The 22416-nt window shown below is 38.8% G+C and overlaps 1 protein-coding gene across 5 annotated transcripts in view; it reads left to right on the top strand.

Annotated features, from left to right (window-relative positions):
- The window catches only part of unc79 (unc-79 homolog, NALCN channel complex subunit), a 143147-nt gene that overhangs the window by 10603 nt on the left and 110128 nt on the right, over positions 1-22416 (top strand). For 4 of the 5 annotated variants that reach the window (XR_010002173.1, XM_062968415.1, XM_008111082.3 and 1 more), the window contains exons 2-6: positions 2060-2180; positions 12710-13014; positions 15813-15983; positions 20125-20217; positions 21185-21240. Coding sequence is in view for 4 of the 5 variants with exons in the window: in XM_062968415.1 (XP_062824485.1) it covers positions 2060-2180; positions 12710-13014; positions 15813-15983; positions 20125-20217; positions 21185-21240 (746 nt within the window). In the remaining variant the exon portion in view is untranslated. The remainder of the gene's footprint in view (positions 1-2059; positions 2181-12709; positions 13015-15812; positions 15984-20124; positions 20218-21184; positions 21241-22416) is intronic. The other variant, XM_008111140.3, reaches the window with a different exon arrangement.

Consider the following 22416-nt stretch of genomic DNA (forward strand, 5'->3'; position numbering starts at 1 on the left):
TCCCATGCTGCGTGGGAGGCGGGGCCAGGGCGATTAGTGAGGGGGCGGGGCCAGAGTTGGCCCCACCCCCCGCCCAGCGTGCCCTGGCCCCGCCTCCCACGCAGCGTGGGAGGCGGGGCCAGGGCACGCTGGGCGGGGGGGCGGGGCCAGAGCTGGCCCCGCCTCCCACGCTACTCCCGCTCGCCCGTCTGGCCTTTTCTAGCAGGCCAGAAAGCAGCGGAGGTCCCTGTAGGCCGCGATTGCGGCCTGGAGGGACCTCTGCTGCTTTCTGGCCAGCTAGAAAAGGCCAGACGGGCCAGGGCGCACTGGGCGGGAGGCGGGGCACCGTCAGGGCGGTGCCCCGCCTCCCGCCCAGCCTGACGGCGCCCCCCCGGGCCTGCGCCCGAGGCGGCGGCGTCAGGTGCCTCAATAGTGGGGCCGGCCCTGTTTCCACCATTTTTATTAACCATTCTTTTTGACACGGGAGTTCCTTGCATTGACAGTGTCAGGCATATATTATTCTAGCCGCTGTGGATAAGTACTGGAAGATTATATCTTTATTTTTTCCAATTTTATAATTAATATTCCTAATCAATGTTCTGGTTTAAGTTGAAGTTGTCTCTTGATAATTTGAGTTGTGACATGGATTACTCTCCAAAACTTTTCAATAAAAGATTGCATGGTAAAGTGGGCTGCAAATGTAGGTCATACTATAGGTCTAGAAGACTGGGAGAAAGTGTGGAACCGTAAACTAAAATACACCTGTTCCTATGATATGAAAGAGAAGTGGTATAAGATGTTTTATCAATGGTATATCACTCCAGACAAAATATCAAAATGTAATAAAAACTCAAAGGCAGACTGTTGGAAATGTGAAAAGAAAGGGGTATTTTTTTCCACATGTGGTGGAGCTGTGAGAAGACAAGTCCTTGAAAATTAACCAAACCCTGAAATGAATTTGCTTAAGGGGGACAAAGTCATTTTAATGTCAATAACCTGTGGATTATGAAGATTGCCAGCAGTCCAGTTGTGGTGAGTAGAGTTTTTTTGGCGCATGTAAATAAACCTGCACTTATGCTCTTTGCCTGCCTTTTTTTTGTAAGCACCTTATCTATTTTGCTTGGAATCCAACAACTTTACCCATTGCTGTGTATCACTTATTTGAGACCCAATAGCTCCTCATGCCATCACTTTCCTTAAAATCCATTGTAGGCACTAAATGGCTCATTGAATCCAATTGAGGAAAACAGAGGAAGATGAAATACACAAATCACAATTTTCCTTGTCAGAGTATCACAAAAACCCTAAATCTTGGGAAGGAGTAGGGTTTTTGAAGGAAAATTGGTTTGTAAAATGCACTTGACAAAGAAAGTCGTGTCTCCCTGAAGTTCCTTGCTTATACTTGATGTGTAGTCTATATTGTTATTTATTTATTGGAGACTTCCTAATTTAATTGCTGTGCACCAAGAAAGGGAGGAGTAAAACATGAAGTCTTGTCTGAACTCCGTGTTTGCTGGGTATTGCTTTTGTTTTAAAGTTTTACATGGTAGTCACTCCGAGTCTCCTTCTGAGGATTGAAAGATGGAGAAGAAATAATTGCATGAACAAACAAATCAATATTAAATTTTGTTACATAAGGCTGCGGTCATTGCATTGGTTTTCTGACACTTACTTGCCTTTGTACAAATGTAGGCTGGGAAAGCCATTGTTTGAGTCTGGCAAATCATTACAAGGAAATCTCGTTAGCAACGGCTTTCAGTCTGAATGGATATTCTAGGTACAAAAAAGACTACAACATTAGTGAATCCATTGATGTCAATAGATTTAGCCATGTTTAAGGATGCAACTAATATTCCTTCTCCAGCACTATGGTTCTGATGCAGTAGACCTACCTATTAACTTGCAAATGCTATTAACATTAAAAACAATGAAAGCTGTAAGAGATCTCTAATTCTGGATCATATCTAGTTTTATTGTAAGACTATTCAGGATTGTGATAAAAATGTGGAGACATTTCCAACAAGAACAGAGCTAAGATGTTCTTTTCCCATTTTCTTTTCCTCAACATGACAAACTCCAGTTGCTTCCAAGATCCGATACCTGCAAGAATACCATAACCGCGTCCTTCACAACATTTATCCTGTCCCTTCTGGAACTGACATTGCAAACACTCTGAAATACTTTTCTCAAACCTTGCTAAGGTAAGCTTTAAATTATGCTCTAAAAGAAAGAAAAATATATAAATATATTGATAAAGAAATGTGAAGAATGTCTTATAACAAACGGAATGGTGTTCTGCAGAAAGGTCAGAATGCAATTCAATACCAGGAATTACCACAGTTTGGGAATACTACTTTATAAGATTATAACTCCCAGAATCCACCAGTCAGGATAGCTAGTGGCCATGCTGGCTGAGGGATTTTGGAAGCTGTAGTCCAAAAAGTAAGCTTTCCAAGTTCTGATAATTAATAAGTAACTTCAGCAGTGGTTGTCCAAACTGAGTCAACATGTAGAGCAGAATGTGGTAGTAATGAGATGGTGGACTTTATCATTTCAGACTATATTAGGAGATACCTATTTTGTGTGTTCCCTTCCCAAGTAGCTCCCTGCTAATGGGAAACTAGCTAATGGGGAAAATGTGTTAGCTCACTTTTTCTGTAGCTCACTTTTTCCACTATGTTGGATTTCTGTTTGCAGAAAGTGATTGGAACATTCAGAACAAGGATTATTATATACCTTCATGTGGGAATGGTTTGGTCCATCCTTAATTTTCTATCACCTCTTTCTGCTCTGAGATATAATAGACTGGTGAATGCCTTGTTGATCAGCAGCAAATGTGAAACAAAACTGCTCGACACTGGGAAATACTCAGGTTTTCTCTAGTAATTTGAATGCCCAAACTCAAGGCTAGAGGATTAGTATCAGGGATGTTTCAAATGTTTGGTTGGTCTGAAGTTTCCATGTAGTCCCATATACAGCATGGAAAATTTGCACTGCTGTGCTACAACTACCAGAATCCTGCTGTTCATGGCCATGTTGGCTGGGGGATTCTGTGAGCTGTAGTACAAAAAAGATAACTTCCCCAATATGTGAAAAGGATCTAATCAATGAAAGGCAACAACAGCAATACCATGAATTTTAAATAGTTTTTTTTAGTCTATAGGTTTTAAAAAATGTTCTGAAATCTGTTCTGAGTTCAGAATTTGGTTAATCCCAGCTGCAGTCTAATATACAAGATGTCAAAAAAAAAAAAAAGCTTGAATGCTACTTAGATGTAAGCGTGTTAGGTGTCTTCATATCTAGATTCTTAACCCAAAGTTTAGAAGAGATACTTCTGGGAATTGCAAGTTCCAGAAATCCCAAGTTAGAGGTGTGAATGGTTCCCAGGCTTGGGTCCAGGGATGTGAAGGGATCCCAGACTATTGGAATACAGATCCAAGAAGCCCCAACCAGCATGGCCAATGGTCACAATTTTGGGAACTGCAATCCAATCAAATTTGACAGTGAAGATTTAAAAACTGATTCCAGTGACTTTTCTGCTATTCTATATGGTAAGAATATAGAGCAGAGTTATGACATATAAAACCACCACAAAGTGTCATGTGACAGTCTATGATTTGCCAATAATATTGATTATTTTCACAACTAGTCCACACCACTTTTGGACATAGCATTTTGTGACTGATATTTACATAAGTATGTTCTTGGGAAACACAATAACAGAAATACAAGACTGGTTGGTCTGAACATTGTCAAACCTGCTGTCCTAGGGAAAAGGTCTCTAGTAGATCCATCTTCAATATATTTATTTGCAAGGCCTCTGACAAAAAGAACCCATTGCCTCCCCATGGATAATACAACCTAGAAATTCTTACCTCAACTTTACTGGTTTATGCTGTGATAGCTCCATTGCTTCTGAATATTTGATCAAGTGCTTTCTGGTCCCCACACACTAGACATGGGCTAAGCCCAAAACATAGAGGCTGGTTTGGGTTTTTTAAAACAGACATTCAGATAATAAAGCTGGCCTTCCATATTTAGTTGCCTATACAACACTAGTGTAGTGTCACAGGAAGTGCCCAACACAATCCTGTGCATGTCTACTTGATGTAAGTCTGGCAAAGTTCAATGGAACTTACTTCTAAAGTAAACAGGCATGCTTCGAACTGCAGACAGTCTTAGAATTATTTCCATCAATCTATAAACCTGGGCCAGTGATGAGGGATTATGGATTTACCAGAAGCAATTAGATTCTAGTTACCATCATCCTGAAGAGAACGGGAGGGTTCCAAATCACCAACTTTTTTGTAGATTAAATATTCACCAGGCTGTTATTGCTAATGTTAAGTGGCACATTGAAGGGTGTGATTGATCTGATGCTGCCAATCAAGGTAGTCCATATTTAAAGGTGAAATGGACATCAGTGAAATATTAACTCCTTTTGAAGAATCAGTATAATTTGGGGGACCAGGTTATGACAAGGCTCATTTGGTTTGCATTGACATTCACACTCCAACTGGCTTGCTTTTAGCCATACTAGAGACCAAACATGACCCTTTGCTTTGCAGATGTCTTGAGGGTGCAGTACTTTTGGGAAGTGGAACTGAATTTTGTTTGGTTTTTTTTGTTGGGAGGATGGGAAAACATTGAGAAACTGAATTGTTTTTTTTCTCACAAACAAAACATCACATTAAAAGAATCACCATACACAGCGCATAAAACATTAATTCATTGAGTTCCTTCTTAAGTTTATTTATCTTTGAGCCAAAACATTTCTCTTCATTAAGCATGAATTAAATTTTCATGCATTCTTCATTTCAAGCTTATTTTGCCCCTAAGTTGAAGATTTACTGCTAACTGAAGAAATGTCTCACAGGGACAAAACATCCACAACTTTCTTATTTATAAAGTACCTGCTGTTCATAATTAGGCCAGGAACAAAAGTGCACTTTAAAAACTTCTCCTTGTGAAACTGGGTTGCTCAAAGTTTTTTTTGGACTGCATCTTGGTGCATTATGAAACACCATTGCAGAATGTTACTTGCATTTCAGATTTAGAAATAGAATTTGGATAGCAATTCTGGATGATGCAGTCCAAAAATGTAACTTCTCCAGGCTCTTGATAGAGCCTCCGAACCCATATGCTCATACAGAAGTCATCACATTCATTGGGCTTCAAAGTACTCAAATCACGAGGGAGGAAACAGATTAGAATGAATTTTGGAAAATGCCAATTGTCTTGCAAGGAAGAATAAAGCTGTCTTTACTGAAAATCATACCTGACTTTCTGTTAGTAAATTATGCGGATTTAAGACCAACCTGTATCCAATCTGCAACAGTCATTGTGGGGGTTATAATCCTCTACTGACTTATCCTAAAACCCACATTTTAGCTGCTGCAACTTCTCCAATGGAACAATGGAGAGAATGATGACAAAGCAGAGAAACATTGGATACACATCAATGACATCAGAATCTAATAACCTCTGGAAGACCCCTGGGTTGTCCCATAGGGTGCCTTTCATTGTGCATGTAAATGGACATATTTGGGGGCCAGACTGCAGCAACTAAAAAGTGAGGGTTTGCTGTCTATGAGAGATGGGGAGATGTGTTATACTTTACAATTTGGGTTGCCAGATTGAAAAGTGGTGAGGATTCCAGTCCTTTTATTGTTTAGAATAGGAAATTTCAGCCAGTGTTGCTTGTCAAGCAACCAAGTAAGAAGCAACACTGGCTGAAATTTCCTAAAAGCCTCCCTCAGATGTATTGTATTGTATTGTTTTGGGCGTGGCCCCATGTAAGCCGCCCCGAGTCCCCATTGGGGAGATGGTGGCGGGGTATAAATAAAGTATTATTATTATTATTATTATTATTATTATTATTATTATTATTATGTGTCTGATGAGACCAACAGCCCAAACACCTGCAGGGTTACAGTCACAACCCCCTGCTACCTATCAGTAATAATAGGTGGCTTCCATGTCAGTGACATGGGATGTTTTCCCACCAGCATAATAGACTGGAAGCTATCTTCTTCCAATCGTCCAATCTGCTTCCAATTGTCCAGAATTCTGCTCCTGCAGAATTCTGGGAAATGTAGTTTATGAGAAATGTAGCCAAGGACCTCTCTAACTGACAATACCAAAGGCTCTGTTCTACATTTCCTAAAATTTTGTAGGAGTGGCTTGAACGATCGGCAGATGATAGCCTCCATTCTGTAATGCTGATTGGAAAACATTGACAGTGAACTACCTTCATGTTTCAGTCCAGACTTTAAAGGAGCTTTAAAGAGTCCTGAACCCTATTTCCCAAGTAGGATTAGTACTTTGACTAGCCCCTTACAAGTGGACTTAGACCCAGTTTGGATTCACCATCCTAATAACATGGAAGCCATCAGCTGTGACTGCTATACATGCTTCTCTGGACATGTCTCTTTAAATGCAATTACTACTGAACAGACATGTATAGGACTGTATGGTAAGATGCACTACTAGCTAGGGCTAATGATAGTTGCAGTCTGGTATCTTCTAGAAGGCCTTAACCTGCCTGGTTTTGTTCCAGTAGAATTACTTCCATAAAAGCAATGTTTGGTACAATGGGGCTGGGGAATCTTAGACCTTTGGGTTCTTTGTTGATAGATTGGACATTCCCATTGTCTTGGTCATGATGACTGCCAGTTGGGATCCAAAATGCCCATTGTGTGAAGTTCGAAATCTGTTTTCCACATGAAAACTCATGTGTATGTCTAGAAATTGTAGCCAAAATTGCCCCCCCAAAACTGAGTCAGCTTCACTTTTATCAATCAAAGAGTAATCTCCTTCTCTGAGTAGAGTGGTGAAAGGCAAGAGCTTAGCCTGTCCAGGGAGAACCTAAAAGGAGCACTGGCCAATCTACTCTCTCCAGTGCACTGATGCTTCTGGCCTTTTTGAACAGAAAATGGCAGTGGTAATGTTAGTCAGGACATATGGCCTCCAGAGGTGGCTCTGGCACTTTCTCCTCTCCATGGAATGACCCTCAACTTATCCATGAATCATATCAAAATCTATAATTTTGGCCCCCAAACCTGCTCTCGATTTATACATGAGTATATGTGGCTATTTGTATAGTTACTGCAGTCAGATATCACTTTAAATGTCATTGCTGCATTCAACATAATTTTGAATTTGTAGGTTGATGATGTAGAATTCTGTGCTAGAAAACTCCAGCGCTGTTGTTCAGGGTAGTGTACTCAAAACCCCTAGGAGGAAATAAAAATACAAATCACAGGATTCTATAAGATGGAACCATTACAGTCAGAGAAGCATAATTATATAGTATATAATGGGAAAATGTTCCAAAAAAGAGATGGGCTATGCAGTCTAACCTCCAGATATTAGATTGCAATCCCATCATTCCATACTATTGGCTATGCTAGTTAGGACTAGCGGAAAGCTGCAGTGAAAAAGTAGAGAGACCCGTGTTCTCTATCCCTGTTCAAAATGTTCTTTTTAGTACATCCCTAAAGGAGAGAGACCAGCATTGGCAGGGTCTTATTACTTTGCATAGTGGAGTCTGGCCTAAAGTATAAGATTTCCCAGCATGAAGAACCAGGAGAGGGCACAAATGACCCTTGGCCTCTTAGACATCCCCCCAGCCCACCCACTATCTTCAAGGGATCTTCCATCAGGGAATGCTCTTGTCTATTAGAGTAGGAATCTCAATCCAGTCCATTCTTTCTTTTCCTCCTATGCTGATTTGATCCTAATCTTTGGGGTGCCAGCATTCATTGCAAAAGTTCTGCCCTCCAGCTACATTAATCCATAGAAGCTCATCCGATTGCATATTTTAAAGCAAAGCCACCACAACTTGTTTAGCACCCCCTAAGCCATACCCTCTCTGTTAATCAGTAGTTCTGGTTTATTGTCCTTCTGAGCTCTGGCTCCACATCAACATTGTTCAAAGCAGGGAAGTAAATCTTAGTACTTTTCTTCTGAGCAAAATGAACAATTTAAGGATTTTTCTTCTTGCTGTGAAAAAAACAGTGAGAGAGGGGAACTTGTGCAGAATACATTTTATGTGCAGAAAAGTTGTTTTCTTTGCAGAATACTATGTTTTAATAGAAAAATAATTTTCTGTGCAGAAAATAACATTCATGTGCAGAATATGGTTTTCTTGCATAAAGTTCTCACGCGTGGGGTTTTATTTTGCACAGAATAAGTTCCCAACTACATTCAGAATTCTGCTTGGTGGAGGATTCTAACATTTGGACACCCCTTTTTATCAAGGGTTTGAATATTTATGAATATTCCTATCATTCCTTGTCCGTCAATTATAGCAGTTGCCATCTTAGAAAACTCTTCCTTTCTTCTTCTAAGATGGCCCCTGCTATCTATACTTCTTTTAAAAACTCTGTTCAGTTGCCTGATTAACCAAATACCCTTTGAACTGATAAAAAAAGATTTCAGTTGACTAATTGCACTAATTGGCTCAGCCTGGCAGTCATCCATTTAAATGTTAACAGGATGCCTCTAGTGAGTGGGAAGAAGCACAGAATGCCTGTGGGTGACGCCTTGTAATAAACTGCCAAAAATCTAGCACATCATTACATCATTTTGACACCATGGCTCCATCTTATGAAATTGTGGAATTTCTGGTTTCATGGTGTATTTGGAATTTCCTGACAGAGAACTCTAGTTCTTTGCCAAGATATTAATACCAGATTTCTATACGAAATACCAAGTTTCTGATTTAGAATATTACACTGGACAGACCACATCAGTTCTAGTTTCTTAGACATGATTATCATAATTTTTTAATGGGCAAGCAGATGAAAACTCATATATGACTTTCTCTGCATCTTAAAAACTATAGCTCATAGGGGAAAACTGGTGCCCTTTTTAGAATCAGCAGGTCAAATATACTCAGAAACAGGGCTAACCTTTGGGGCACCAAAATATGTATTGGAAAGTGTAATCAAAGATCTCCTATCAAATGATAACATGGTTTGATGAGTTGCCCAAGTTATCAATGTTCAGACTCCCACTTTCTCAGAGTCACCTGACTTTAATTCTATATAGTAAAGGAGGAATGTGGCTAAAATAAAATACATGAATACAGTGTGACCAATGAATTTATGGATATGTTTCTGAACTTATTGTGGAAACAGGAAACTGGATCCTATTGAAACAAACAATTTACACTAGATGACTGAGAAATTCCTAAAGACATATCCTTTCTAGGAATTTGCTAGGTCTTCCAGGGCAAATGTATGGTACCTCCCGGCGGAAGCATACCATAGGATCCTCTAGTACAGTGGTTCTCAACCTGGGGTCCTCAGATGTTTTTGGCCTACATCTCCCAGAAATCTCAGCCAGTTTACCAGCTGTTAGGATTTCTGTGAGTTGAAGGCCAAAAGCATCTGGGGACCCCAGGTTGAGAACCACTGCTCTAATACAAGGGTTCTCAAACTTTTTCAGCCGTGGAGCCCTTTTTGAACCAAAATTTTCTTGTGTTGCCGCAAGAAATGTTGATATATTATATACTATATTATATTATATATCAGGCATGGCCAAACTATTAAGACCAACATAACCTTAACAGTATTCAAGTGAAAGACCCCCAGGGGGTCATCCAGTCCAAACCCCTTCTGCCATGCAGGAAAAGCACAATCAAAGCACTCCCAACAGATGGCCACCCAGGAGGGGGAGGGGCAGGAAGGAGGAAGAAAAGCTTGGAGGGGGAGGGAGCCATTAGACCTGTCTTCCTGCCTGATGGAACATACCGATGAACCATGAAAATAAGGGGACTCAAATCGCTCCTGGCTCCCTCTGTCTTTTTGCACATCATTGGTATATATCATCAGGCAGGAAGACCGGTTTAATTCTTTTTTATTTTTAAGGCTTTTGAGGGTTAGCCACATTCCATTCCAAAAATATTCAGGATGACATGTGGACAGCCAATGGGCAAAGCCCATTTTTCCCCTGCCTGTGTGGACTTAAACTTCCTTTGGAGCAGGTTTCTTAAATCTGCACTGAAATGGATTTAATGTATGTGTGGAACCGGCCTCAGACTAGGAATGCTCCTGTTCAACTCTGAGAAGCTAAAGATAAAATCAAGTGTTGATGTCTTTACCAGCTTGTATATATAGGGTTCTATATGCATAAGATTATCCTTATTCACACATCATTTGGTTAAACAATGAGATTTCCTATAGTTATAGTGTTCAGCTTTCATGTCTCCGAAAGATCACCTCATGGAGGATATGACTGCCATTGACTAACAATTATGATGGACACTAGTTTCTTTGAGAATTTGGGGCAAATATTTATTAGCGTAATCAATGCTTTTGATTAGTACTTTTTAGGTGATTTAGTAATTTGATTTCTGGCACTGGGTAACTAAAACCACAAGTAACGAGTCAACTGTGTTATACTGAACAAGGCATTCAAAACATTGGATTAATGAGTCTAATTTGATATGTGCTGTTGCTAATTGGCAACCCTTTTTGACAGAAACGGACAGATATGATCCATGGTCTATACGAGGGATTGAAAGTTTTTTCTACCCAGATTTTATGGGATTATAACCCCCATCTTTCACTGTGGGCTATGCTAGTTAAGGGAGTTGAGAGATCCAGTCCAACAATACTTGGAAGGTTACAGTCCCTTCACTCTTGAACTATTGAGGAAGGGAGTAGGACTATCTGTATCCTGAAGCAATGAGGAATACTTGTGACATCCCCTAATAGGGCCCAAATAGCACCAAATGAATTTGGGTCTATTTAAATTGTAATTTAAGTTGGTCTATGACTTTCTCAATGCCGCTAACCCCCCATGGTCTCTGTACATTATTCATGTGAAAAATGCATTACCAGATCTGTGGAATGAAAAGAGCACAATGGGGCATATTCCTGTTTTACCTAATATTGTTCTCAAAGTAGACTTAGTGGAATATTAACCTCTGCCTTTTGTAGAAGATTAGAAACAGAAATATGTTGGAATATGCAGATTTATGATGTTGACCAGTGTCATATAACCTGGAGCTTTCTAGGTGTGTTGGACAACAATTCTCTCTCCATTGTCCCACCCATCAGTACAGGGATGATGGGAGTTATGGTCCCACATATCTAGAAAGCACTAGATAGTAGACCTTTCAAACGTTGCTGCGTCCTGGCCAAACACACAGGCAAAAATGGGTATATGGTTAGCTTTTTTGTAAACATATGATCCTTTTATGAGTTATTTATGGTCATTATGTGATAAATTAGTTTTTACTAAGCAAAGGGAGCTGGGGGAAAAGCCAACTATGAACATGACAAAACAAAATTAAGTGCCTGTCAGCTGCTATACACTAAATTCAATGTTTGTCCTAAGTAGAATAGAGCCACTGTATCATCGAGAACTTGGTAAATCAACATTAAGGATGTTCATCTATTTCAGTGAACCTATTCTAACAAGGACTAACAAGTGAATTCATCCTTCAGATTTCTATGGGAATTATGCATGTCTAACAGGCACACGTCTATGTGAACTTACTTGGAAGTAAGCATTGCTTTATTTATTGGGACTTACCTCTAAGTAAATTCCTACTGTGCATCCCCTACTGAAATCAGTGTATTATATTGAATGGTTCCCTTTAATTTTGTTCATTTATCAGGAATTTTAAAAACACAGTTCTACCAGAAAATCAACGTAGTTTACTTGTAATGATATTGAGAAGGCATACCATTCTGACAAAATGTATTTTTGCCTTCCCTTTGATGCTCACTGAGCCTTATAACTATTCTAAATGATTTCTCCTTTAGTCTATAGTAAGTTTGTTCAGTAAATAACGTAAGTAGTTTTAGCAATGTTATGATAAGACCCTGTCTGATGTGCAGTTATAGAATGCTTGCGTAGCCCTTAGATTTTCAGTAACCACTTAACAAGAGAGCATTTTGTATGCAAAAAATAAGATGTTTCTTCCCCCCACAATTAAAAGCACACACAAACTACCATTCTCATTAGCTCACAAACATACGCTGCAGCCCATCGACTATATATTATTTTAAAGCTTTTCCAAACGTAGTTTAGCTAACATTTTAGAAATATTATATTATTTCTAAATCCATGTGCCTGTTGAAACCTCATTATCTCAGATGATACTGATGGAATGTCATAAAGCAGTATCATGTAATACATACAGACATTCTTTTGATGCAATAAACATGTGATTTTTAAGGCTCTCTTAATAAACGCACATGTTTATTCTTTGCTAAAACATGTTTCTGCAAGTGCCACACCTATTTTTTGCAAGTATTTCCTCCTTGGTTGTCAAATGACAATGCTCAAAATGGTTTCCCAATATTGTTTTTTAAGCAACAACAACAAAATTCAACATTTCAGATCTTTTGATGCTGCGGCTACATTGCTGCTTTCTTTTCCTTCCATAGCAAATTGCATCCAATTCTGAAGAACTGTAAAACATGGGTGTGTCACTGAAACATGCATTTTTATATTTTTGCTCCTTATGAACCAGATAACACATGAGATGCAATGGAAATTTTCCCCCACCAAGTTTAGCAATTTTGTATTGTTCTTTCCCCCCACAAGCATGGAAGTGAATGGTTTTGCAAGATGCACTAGTATTGGTAGAGATTGCATCTCATGTGGGATGTATCTGGAGTTTTATTATTTGTTTTATAGTGTCATTTCAATGTAATGTGCTGTTCTTTGTGTCTTTGTTGTCTCTTTTTTTTCTTTGTCCCCCCAACAGCATTTTGTCCCGCACAGGGAAGAAGGAGAATCAAGATGCCTCCAATTTGACAGTGCCCATGACCATGTGTCTTTTTCCTGTGCCATTCCCACTCACCCCATCTCTAAGACCACAGGTCAGTTCCATCAACCCTACTGTTACTCGCTCCCTCCTTTACAGCGTCCTGCGAGATGCTCCCACTGAACGCGGCCAGCAAAGTCGTGATGCTCAGTTATCAGACTACCCATCATTGGACTATCAAGGACTCTACGTGACATTGGTGACTCTACTGGATCTAGTTCCTTTGCTACAACATGGTCAACATGGTAAGTGAGCTTTTGGAATGCTTGACATCTGGGATGCTGTGTTTTCTCCAGACGTGGGAAAAAATGTGAAAAACAATTAAAGTAAATTGGCACAGATCTAAAATTGGTGCCTTGCACATGTTCTCTGGATGTACTGTTATATATACTACATATGCATACATATTTAATTTTAAAATATGAGATTGATCTTGTCTAATTTAAAGGATCCGAAGACAATGCAAGTATGGGTGCTGTTATGAGAATGTGTCTCTTCTTCTAAATGATTTAGGAGTGGATTTTGAATTTTAACTGGAGCCCCAGTGGCGAAGTGTGTTAAAGCACTGAGCTGCTGAACTTGCAGACCGAAAGGTCCCAGGTTCAAATCCCGGGAGCGGAGTGAGCGCCCGCTGTTAGCCCCAGCTCCTGCCAACCTAGCAGTTCTAAAAACATGCAAATGTGAGTAGATTAATAGGTACCGCTCCGGCAGGAAGGTAACGGCGCTCCATGCAGTCATGCCAGCCACATGACCTTGGAGGTGTCTACGGACAATGCCTGCTCTTCGGCTTAGAAATGGAGATGAGCAGCAACCCCCAGAGTCAGACATGACTGGACTTAACATCACGGGAAACTTTTACCTTTTTATTGAATTTTAAAATATGAGATTGATCTTGTGCACAATGTAACTATGGATGCTGTTATGAAAATGTGTCTCTCCTTCCGAATGATTTAGGAGTGTATCCTGTTTGTCTAGCTGATATACCTCACAAATTCAATCTGTGTTCTGTCTTTAATTTGACACACTCCTGATTCATTCTTACTTTTGCCACCTTCCTCTATAAATGCTTCCATTGTGGTCTGTCTCATATGTATGCATAATGGGACACATATGGAAGAAATTGTTAATGAGGAAGAATACACAAGCTAGGATAGGCTGCAGCTGTTTGCTTTTGCTTGCGTCAAAATGGAAGGCCAAAAATCCATTTCTTCTCGCTCCTCCTCCCTGTTGAGTTAATCAAGTGCAAACTATTTTCACACTTTCAACCCATGTGTCTGGCAATTGATGTAATCCAAGACAAAGTGGAAGTAGAAAAGAGAACTTGACACAGTTTTAAAGCAGTGCAAAAAGTGGCATCTCAGAGAATTAATGGGAATGTCTTTGCCCAAACACAAAGAGTTTGAATGTGTGAGCGACTGAGCATGCTCATCACTTTATCATTTCTGTTCCCTATCCTACTTTTAGCTTTAGGTTACATTTGGATCTTACTTACCAGTTTATCTGTACCAGAGTGCAAGACTTTGGTCTTCCAGATGATTTGAACTATATCTCCCAGAATTCCTTAACATAGGCCATACTGGTAGAGATCTGATGGGAATTGTAGACCAAACATTAGGAAGGGTAAAGGTTTTCTACTCTGGTCCATTTCTCTCAAGGTGGCTTTAGGACAGTGGTTCTCAACCTGTGGATCCCCAGATGTTTTGGCCTATAAATCCTAACAGCTGGTAAACTGGCTGATATTTCTGAGAGTTGTAGGCAAAACACCTGGGGACCCACAGGTTGAGAACCACTGCTTTAGGATAAGGACTGTAGTGGGATCGGACAGGTTATCTGATTGTGGGATATAAATAAAATGCTTTTTTTGAAGTAATTGATTGAATTGATCTTCCAGCATTTTAAGAAATGGTAATTTGGGCAAACCATATGAAGAATAAAATTTTAACATGGCTATCCAAAAGAAGTATGCATTACTGTAAAGGATGTAAAAATGACATTATGTAAAACAATTATAAAATACATTGAATTTTGGTATTATTGTTTTTGCAGCAAGTAACTATGCAGGTAACCAACATGTTCAAGAGTTGGTACTTCCACTATAAATACTGTGACCAGTTATTATACATGTGGAAGTTACATGTCCATTGATATTTAGGTTATCAGTTATATCATAATCACTGTAGTTGCTGCCCAAACTGCTGTATTCTGTACTGCATTTAGAATCTTTCAGGGACTACATTACATTCTCATTTCAATTTACAGCAGTCAGGAAGACTGAAGAATAAATAAATGTTGCCTGATAATTGAATTGAGGATAAACTGAACAAGATACTGGTTCTCCTATTTCTGTTTATATAGGCAATCGTAAATGTTATTTTATTCCATTTTAGTGAACTCCCTCAGCTAACATGGTATTTTCAATACCATTTGCCTTAAAATGTTCTCAAGCAGCAGAGCTAGCAAGCGGAGACAGGCACCTGCCCATCATCTCTTATTCTCTCTTATCTCAGCTGGATCCCATCCATGGTAGCCACAAGAGAAAGCCCATGGGCAATGATAGTATTCAAGGCTGGCCCTATCATTAGGCACAATGAAGTGGCCACCTGAAGCAGATTATTTTTTATATCGTGAAAGAGCAACAAAATGTTAGCTATTAAATTTGATATTAATACTTCTGTTCTTGTTTTACTGCTTGTGGGATTTTCAGCTTCATGTAGTAAAATAACTTGACTGGCTTTTGATTATATATTTGCTTCAGGTAATAAAATTTCTTGTCAGCCCTAAAGGAGCCCAAAGACTTTCTGCAAGTCTGCCATAGTTTGGCCCTAGAAAAACAAATGTTCATTTTGGCATTATAACTTAAAGCAGTTTCTGTAATTCACTCTGGTTTCTGCTTTACTTTTCCCTTCTTGTTTACCCCCCTTAAAGATTTCTTTGAATTCCATTGACCTAGGGTAACTCTACCTCATAAAGATAAGAAAGTAGAGAATGCCTTCTCTCAGACATTGATAGTAGCCAATATTGTTTGTTTTTGTGCCTTTGACAGATCTTGGACAGTCAATTTTTTACACAACGACTTGTTTGCTCCCTTTTCTCAATGATGACATCTTGAGTACTTTGCCATATACAATGATTTCCACATTAGCCACGTTTCCACCATTTCTGCACAAAGATATTATTGAGTACCTCAGCACATCTTTCTTGCCCATGGCGATATGTAAGTAATTTATGTTTATTTCTGAAATAGAATTACAAATTATTTTGCTTTGGTGAAAGTTTCTCTGGAAATGTGAATGCTTATAATGAACCAACTTACAGAAACAATGCATGGTGGTATCTTGTATTACTTTTAAATTTTTGAATCAAATATTCCTCCTCAAATTAAGTCTGATGTAATGGTCTACATTTGCTATTAATGAATGAATAGTGTTTCGTTCACATCTTAGCCCAAGCACGAGAGATAATGCCGATAAAACACATTCTTTAGAAACAGGCTATAACAATATTTTAAAAAACACTTCCCCCAAAAGCAGATGGTTAAAACAATGAAAAGAGCAAACCTTCTTTTGTGGATTAAACAAGATAGTGTTGGTTCCCTACTAGAAACTCCATAAGAATGGAGGTGAGCCCAATTTTCCTTGGAGTTTCACAGCCAATGCTTTGTCTTGTGTACTCACTATCCTGTATCAGACATAACGGTGAAATGATCAGGTTTATAGATGTGCATGAATAATGAAGTGGTGGTTTTCTGGTCTGAGATCTGAGGATGAGTAGCTTATGAAAAGTAAACTACTATGACAACCACTAAAATGAAAATTACCCGCACATTATAAAGAGGAAAAGTAAGAAAAAGGAAAAAGAAAATGATAGACATTCCTATCAGTGGTATAAATGATGATACATCTTACTTCCTCTATATTCACAATGCATCTGTCTTGCTAAGAAAACCCCAAGATAGGGTTGTCCTAGAGTTGCTAAAAGTCAGAAATGACTTTTAGGCACACAACAACAACAAACCACTGACTCATTTGAATTACTGATTAGAAGTTGGTTTGTAGGGTAGAGCAGTAGCTGTAGAGGTGTATTTTAATATGTATTGTGTTATTGATTTTTGAATTATTTGGTGTAGATTTTAGATAATTGACTAAAGTAAATAATATTGATCAAATTAAAGGCTAGGATCTAATGTGGCCAGAAACTGCTTTCTGTTGTTAGAACTTAGTGAGATATGCCACCCCCCCCCCAAACCCTTAAACCCTCAAAGCTGCCATGGGATGGCTGGAAAAATCTCAGAAGCAGGTTTTAGACTGATGCAGAGGAAAAGAAAAAACCAAAGGTTCTCAATTGACTTGGGTATTTGGTGCAGTTCTGTGGCATCCCATTCATTTAGAGGCTCTGTAAATACAGAAAGGTTGCACACAAAGTCCCCACATTCTTTTTAGATTGGGCTGATCTGCCATTAAGATGTCATTTGTCCTTTCAATAGAACTCTGAAGAGTACAGAAGCTCTTTCCTGTTTAATGTGACAACAGAAATGGAATATCAGATTTTCTGAAGTTACTTGGCTGTGTCCTTATGTTCCTTCCTATATTTAAGCCTTTAGTGGTTACACCAGTTGCCTGTCAGTTTTCTATCCCATGTCAAGGTGCTAGTGGGGTTGAGGCCCAAATATTAAAGAAGACTTTCTCCATGCTTTCACACCTTCAGAAGAGGCATATTTCTGACAGGAGGAAGATGGAGGAACATAGTGCTTGGTACCTTTTCTGTGGAAATAGGCTCTGAGTTTCCCTATGGAAATTTGCTATGGACCAGTTCTCTGGTGGTGTTTCTTTTTGGAACACCCTGGCCACTGAAGCTTGACTGACACTGCCAGCTTTATTCTTAAGACAGCTCAAGGTGATGTTCATTAGAGCTCAGTGTGTTTTGTGTTTTCCGCACAGGATGTGTTTTGATGGAAGTAATATCCTATTTTTTATTTGTGATATAGCCAAAATATTCATGATGGCATTATCTTGCTGGCTCTTATATCAATTGAGAGGGGAATCCAGGTTTTAGTCTGGACTGAAAGGAGCTGTCCAAGGTGTTGAACCTTTTGTGGAGCATAAAGTCTAGCATTTTGGACAGCTCTTTTAATGCTCACACTAAAATCCAGAGTGAACTCACTATCCCAGATCCACTGTATATTTTACCATATAGAGCCAGATTTGGTCCTATATCAGTGGTTTCCAACCTTTGATTCTCCAGGTGTTTTGGACTTCAGCTAACACAATTCCTAACAGCTTTAGGATAAGCTGACTGGAATTTCTGGGAGCTGAAGTCCAAAATACTTGGGATTTGTTTTGATGCATTGGAAATGGAAAACATGGATATTGGCTCCATGCATTAAGAGGGTTGTATTGTATTATAATATTTATATATAATAGCTCCACCATGATTTTCAAGAAATGACTGTTCAAGAGACGCATGTGAGTATTTTTATTTCATTAATTACTTTTCACTGCAACAGCGTGGATCCATAATTGGTTTAACAAAAACTCAAAACAAAAATTAAGGACACTTACATGTGTTAGCTAAGAGAAAACCAAGATTTCAAAGTATTTCTAGATATCATTTTAACTCTCATACAAATGGATAAAGAAATCTTACATTTGGATATTTAATGAAACCTGTGGAAATTACAATGAAGTGAGGCTTAGGGTGAGTAGAAGAGTTGATGTTACATGTCCTCTAGTTCTTGGTGAGTCCACTGAGAATTCTGGTCTCCACATCTCCACCCACCCTGGAATAGGGCTGACATACAGCCAGAGTATGTCAAACCTCATGGGTTTTTTTGTCCCAATATATCACATTGATTGAAGCTAAAATGTACTCAATTGGCCAAAAGTTATGGATTTACTGGGACAACCACCTCTTCCCCTTTAAAAGAAATTATTCCCTGCACATGAATGAAGTCTAGGAAAGTTATTTTCAACTAAAATACCTACCATTCAAGTTCTGTGTGAATTGTTCAACAAAATGTGACTCTAAAGTTCCTTTAGAGTGGATTACAATTTAATGCATTTTGAACCCCTCTTTAAGACAGTGTTTCTCAAACTGTACTCCTCTAGGTGTTTTGGACTCCAGCTCCCAGAAATCCCAGCCAGCTTACCAACAGTTATGAGTTGTGGGAGCTGAAGTCCAAAACATCTGTTTGAGAAACTCTGCTTTAAGAAATTTGTAAATGTGTGAAGGGTAAGAAGCAAGACTGGCTTTATTTTATCTGGCCATCTAGTGGCCTTATTTGTGGTTTAATGGTGTGGCATTGCAGTGATCCATAGGTTCGCATTCTCTGTGCCCCACTGTTCATCTTCTGATGTGACTTCACAATGTCTAGGTCCACCAATGCATCTCTACGGTCAATTTCTGCTGGAGAAGCTTAGAGAGAGTACTTATTTAAGCATGTGAAGGTCTTCCAGTGTGATTCTGTTGTGAACCTTTGACTGGAGGATCTACTGATCCCTAGAGAGGTGCTGTATTTTATTCATAGTTTTTCCACTGCCATGGGTCTAGTGTCCTTAACCTCAGTGAATGTGAAGGACTGACTATAAAGTCATCAAAATTCCTGACACCAGCCCGCTAGTCATTGCCAGCTTTGTAGCTTCTTGGTTTGAGCAGATTACATAGTATGCAACTGGGAGGATTTTCAGTCGACCATCTCTCTCTCTCAGTCGCATAGTCATTTCTGACTCTTCGTGACCTCATGGACCAGTCCATGCCAGAGGTCCCTGTCGGCTGTCACCGCCCCCAGTTCCTTCAAGGTCAAGCCAGTCACTTCAAGGATACCGTCCATCCATCTTGCCCTTGGTTGGCCTCTCTTCCTTTTCCCTTCTATTTTCCTCAGCTTCATGATCTTTTCCAAGCTTTCCTGTCTTCAACTATACTATGATAAAATAAATATGAAATGCAGAATACAGATATTTCTTCAGTGCACAGAATCAGTGTGGTATAGTGGTTGGAGTGATGGATAGGGTCTTTGGAGACTTGAGATCTAGTTTGAGTTATGTTATTAGAGGACCCAGTAGTCCAGTCACTTTCTCCCAAATTAATGCACACCACAAGATTGTGATGAGGATAATATGGGGAAGAGAACATTGCCTTGAGTTCATTGAAGATAAAGGTAGCTAATAAAGTGAATGAATAAATGAATGAATGAATGATAGTGGAGGAAGACACCCATGGATGCAACCATGGAGATGACACATTGTATTTCTAATTTGACTCAATCATTTGACATCTACATTTTTATGAAATGTCTGTGATGACAGTAAATGATTTTGAATTGCTAACTGTTGATTATTTTGTTGTTGTTTCCTTTGAAGTGGGCTCCTCAAGAAGAGAAGGGGTCCCTGCTCATGTTAATCTCTCTGCATCTTCAATGCTAATGATTGCAATGCAGTATACATCCAATCCTGGTACGTCCCAGCTTTTAAGGCTGTTCACTTGTCAGTCTTCTGGGAGAGAAATCACTTAAAAGCTTGTTCAAAATATGGAGTGTGTTTTTTTCCTCCCCTGATGCTTCACTACAGCTACTTGAAATCTAAAGCTACGTGAATTGCTCCTTGACGAAGTTTTAATGCTCATTGTACCCTGCTTTTGAAAAGGAATTGAAAATTGCTCTTTCAAAATGTCTGAACCTTGCTTCCTGAAGCAGCTTGTTGGATGATAATTAAATTCAGTGTTGGAAAAGCATCTTTGGATACTAGCTTTGGAGGCTTTGAACCAATTCTCTAAATTCCATTTTAGCAGCAGAAAATGAGAAAGCGTCATTTTTGCAAAAATCACAGTTGTTTTAATAATAATTAACAAACACTGAAGTATATATTATGGAGAAATGTGTTGACTGTCTCATTTCCTACCCTTTGTTCAGGTTTCTTATTGTTACAAAAGGACCAATTACGCCTTCTACAGTCTGATACATTGATTGCAGTTAGACAGAGAGGAATTTGCATGTTGGATGTGACAATTGTGGGAGAGAAGCACTTTTCAGTTATTGTGTGAGAGATATAGTTACCACTGTCTTTAATAATGGAAAATGTCTCCATATACACTTGGTCCTCCGTAACCACAGATTCAACCATCCATGACTTGAAAATGTTTTTTTAAAAAATCCTACTGCAAACCTTGATTTTAAACCATACATCCCATTACAATGGGACTTGAGCATCCACCGATTTTGTGTAGATGCACCCTTAGATATACAGTACGTTGCTATTATCCATTTGCCAAATAGACTTAGAAATTCTAGACATTAGCTGTTTAATTAGGTACTAATCAAGTCAAATATATTCAGTAGATGCTAAAGTAAGCTTATACATTTCATTTCTTGACTTTTGCTATACAAGTGATCTATTTCAAATTCATTTTTTCTTTCTTTTCTAGTATACCATTGTCAATTACTGGAATGCCTTATGAAGTACAAACAAGAAGTTTGGAAAGTAAGTTTGTGATTAAACATGCTAATATGTAATTGTTTATTTTAAAATTAATGTTAGTTTGGGTCTTCAAAACAGTTTATAGATGTAATTCAATACTTTTCATGAGATTTGGATACAATATTTAGTATTATATTACAATATGAATTTTTGTTTGTGTTTTTCCATGGCTTATTGAATCCTTTTGTTAAATTCTAGCATTGAGTGGTGCTACATGGTGGTCTGTGGATTCATGCCAATGTATGTTGAATTTCCAGGAAAGAAAGGAACATTTATACTCAATGGGCATACATCTGGTGCTGGTCCTTGACACACTGGGAGAAAATCCCTACTGGTCCCTAATGTTGGAAAGCTTAAGAAACAGTAGCCTAGAGGAAATCTGGGAAGCAGTGACATCCATCCAGTCTTTTCAAACACACAAATGTTGCCATGTTGGCACCGATGTTGACCTAATTGTGGTGGCAAGTCAAACTTGGCCACTCACCCAAATGTTGGAGGCTTAATTATCATGGTTTGTCATGGATGGCAAATTCTATTTTGTTTTGGTAACTGTTTTATAACCCTTTGGGAGTTGAAAAGTTTTTTAAAAACAAGGTTGGCATTGTGCTGTTTTTATCCTTTTAACTGTACTGTTTTTTGACCTGATACTTAATCATTTTACTGTATATTTTAAATTGCCTTTAAGTGTTTATGCTGGTTTAATGCTATTTTAATTTAGATCTTTTATATACCATATATTAAGTGTATTGTATTTTAATTTGAAACCTGCCTTGAGTCCTAGTTTGGGAAGAAAAAGCCAGATATTATGAAGATGTTGTTTTAAATTTTATCAAATGTTTTAAATCATTGTTTTATTGGTATACATGCATATTTGAGGAGCATTTATCCATCAAATGATATATAAATCTGGGGAGAAGAAATTTTTCTGTTAGTTTTTTGAGGGAGTGGGCTACAGGACAGAGTTTGGCTTCCTGATTTCTGCAGCAACCCAGGTTAGTGGCTTACAAATACAGGCCCAGTTGTAGCAGAGCTAGAAATATTCTTATTCTTAAGGCACCTAGACTTTTATATTGTTACAGGAATATGTTTCTGCCCCTTCTGAGTTAAGAAGGATCTCCTCTCCCTATATATACCTGCCTGAGAACTGGGACCTGTTGGAGAGCAATACCTTGTGAGAAG

Source organism: Anolis carolinensis, chromosome 1 (assembly GCF_035594765.1).
Source record: "Anolis carolinensis isolate JA03-04 chromosome 1, rAnoCar3.1.pri, whole genome shotgun sequence".
NCBI classification, from domain to species: domain Eukaryota; kingdom Metazoa; phylum Chordata; class Lepidosauria; order Squamata; family Dactyloidae; genus Anolis; species Anolis carolinensis.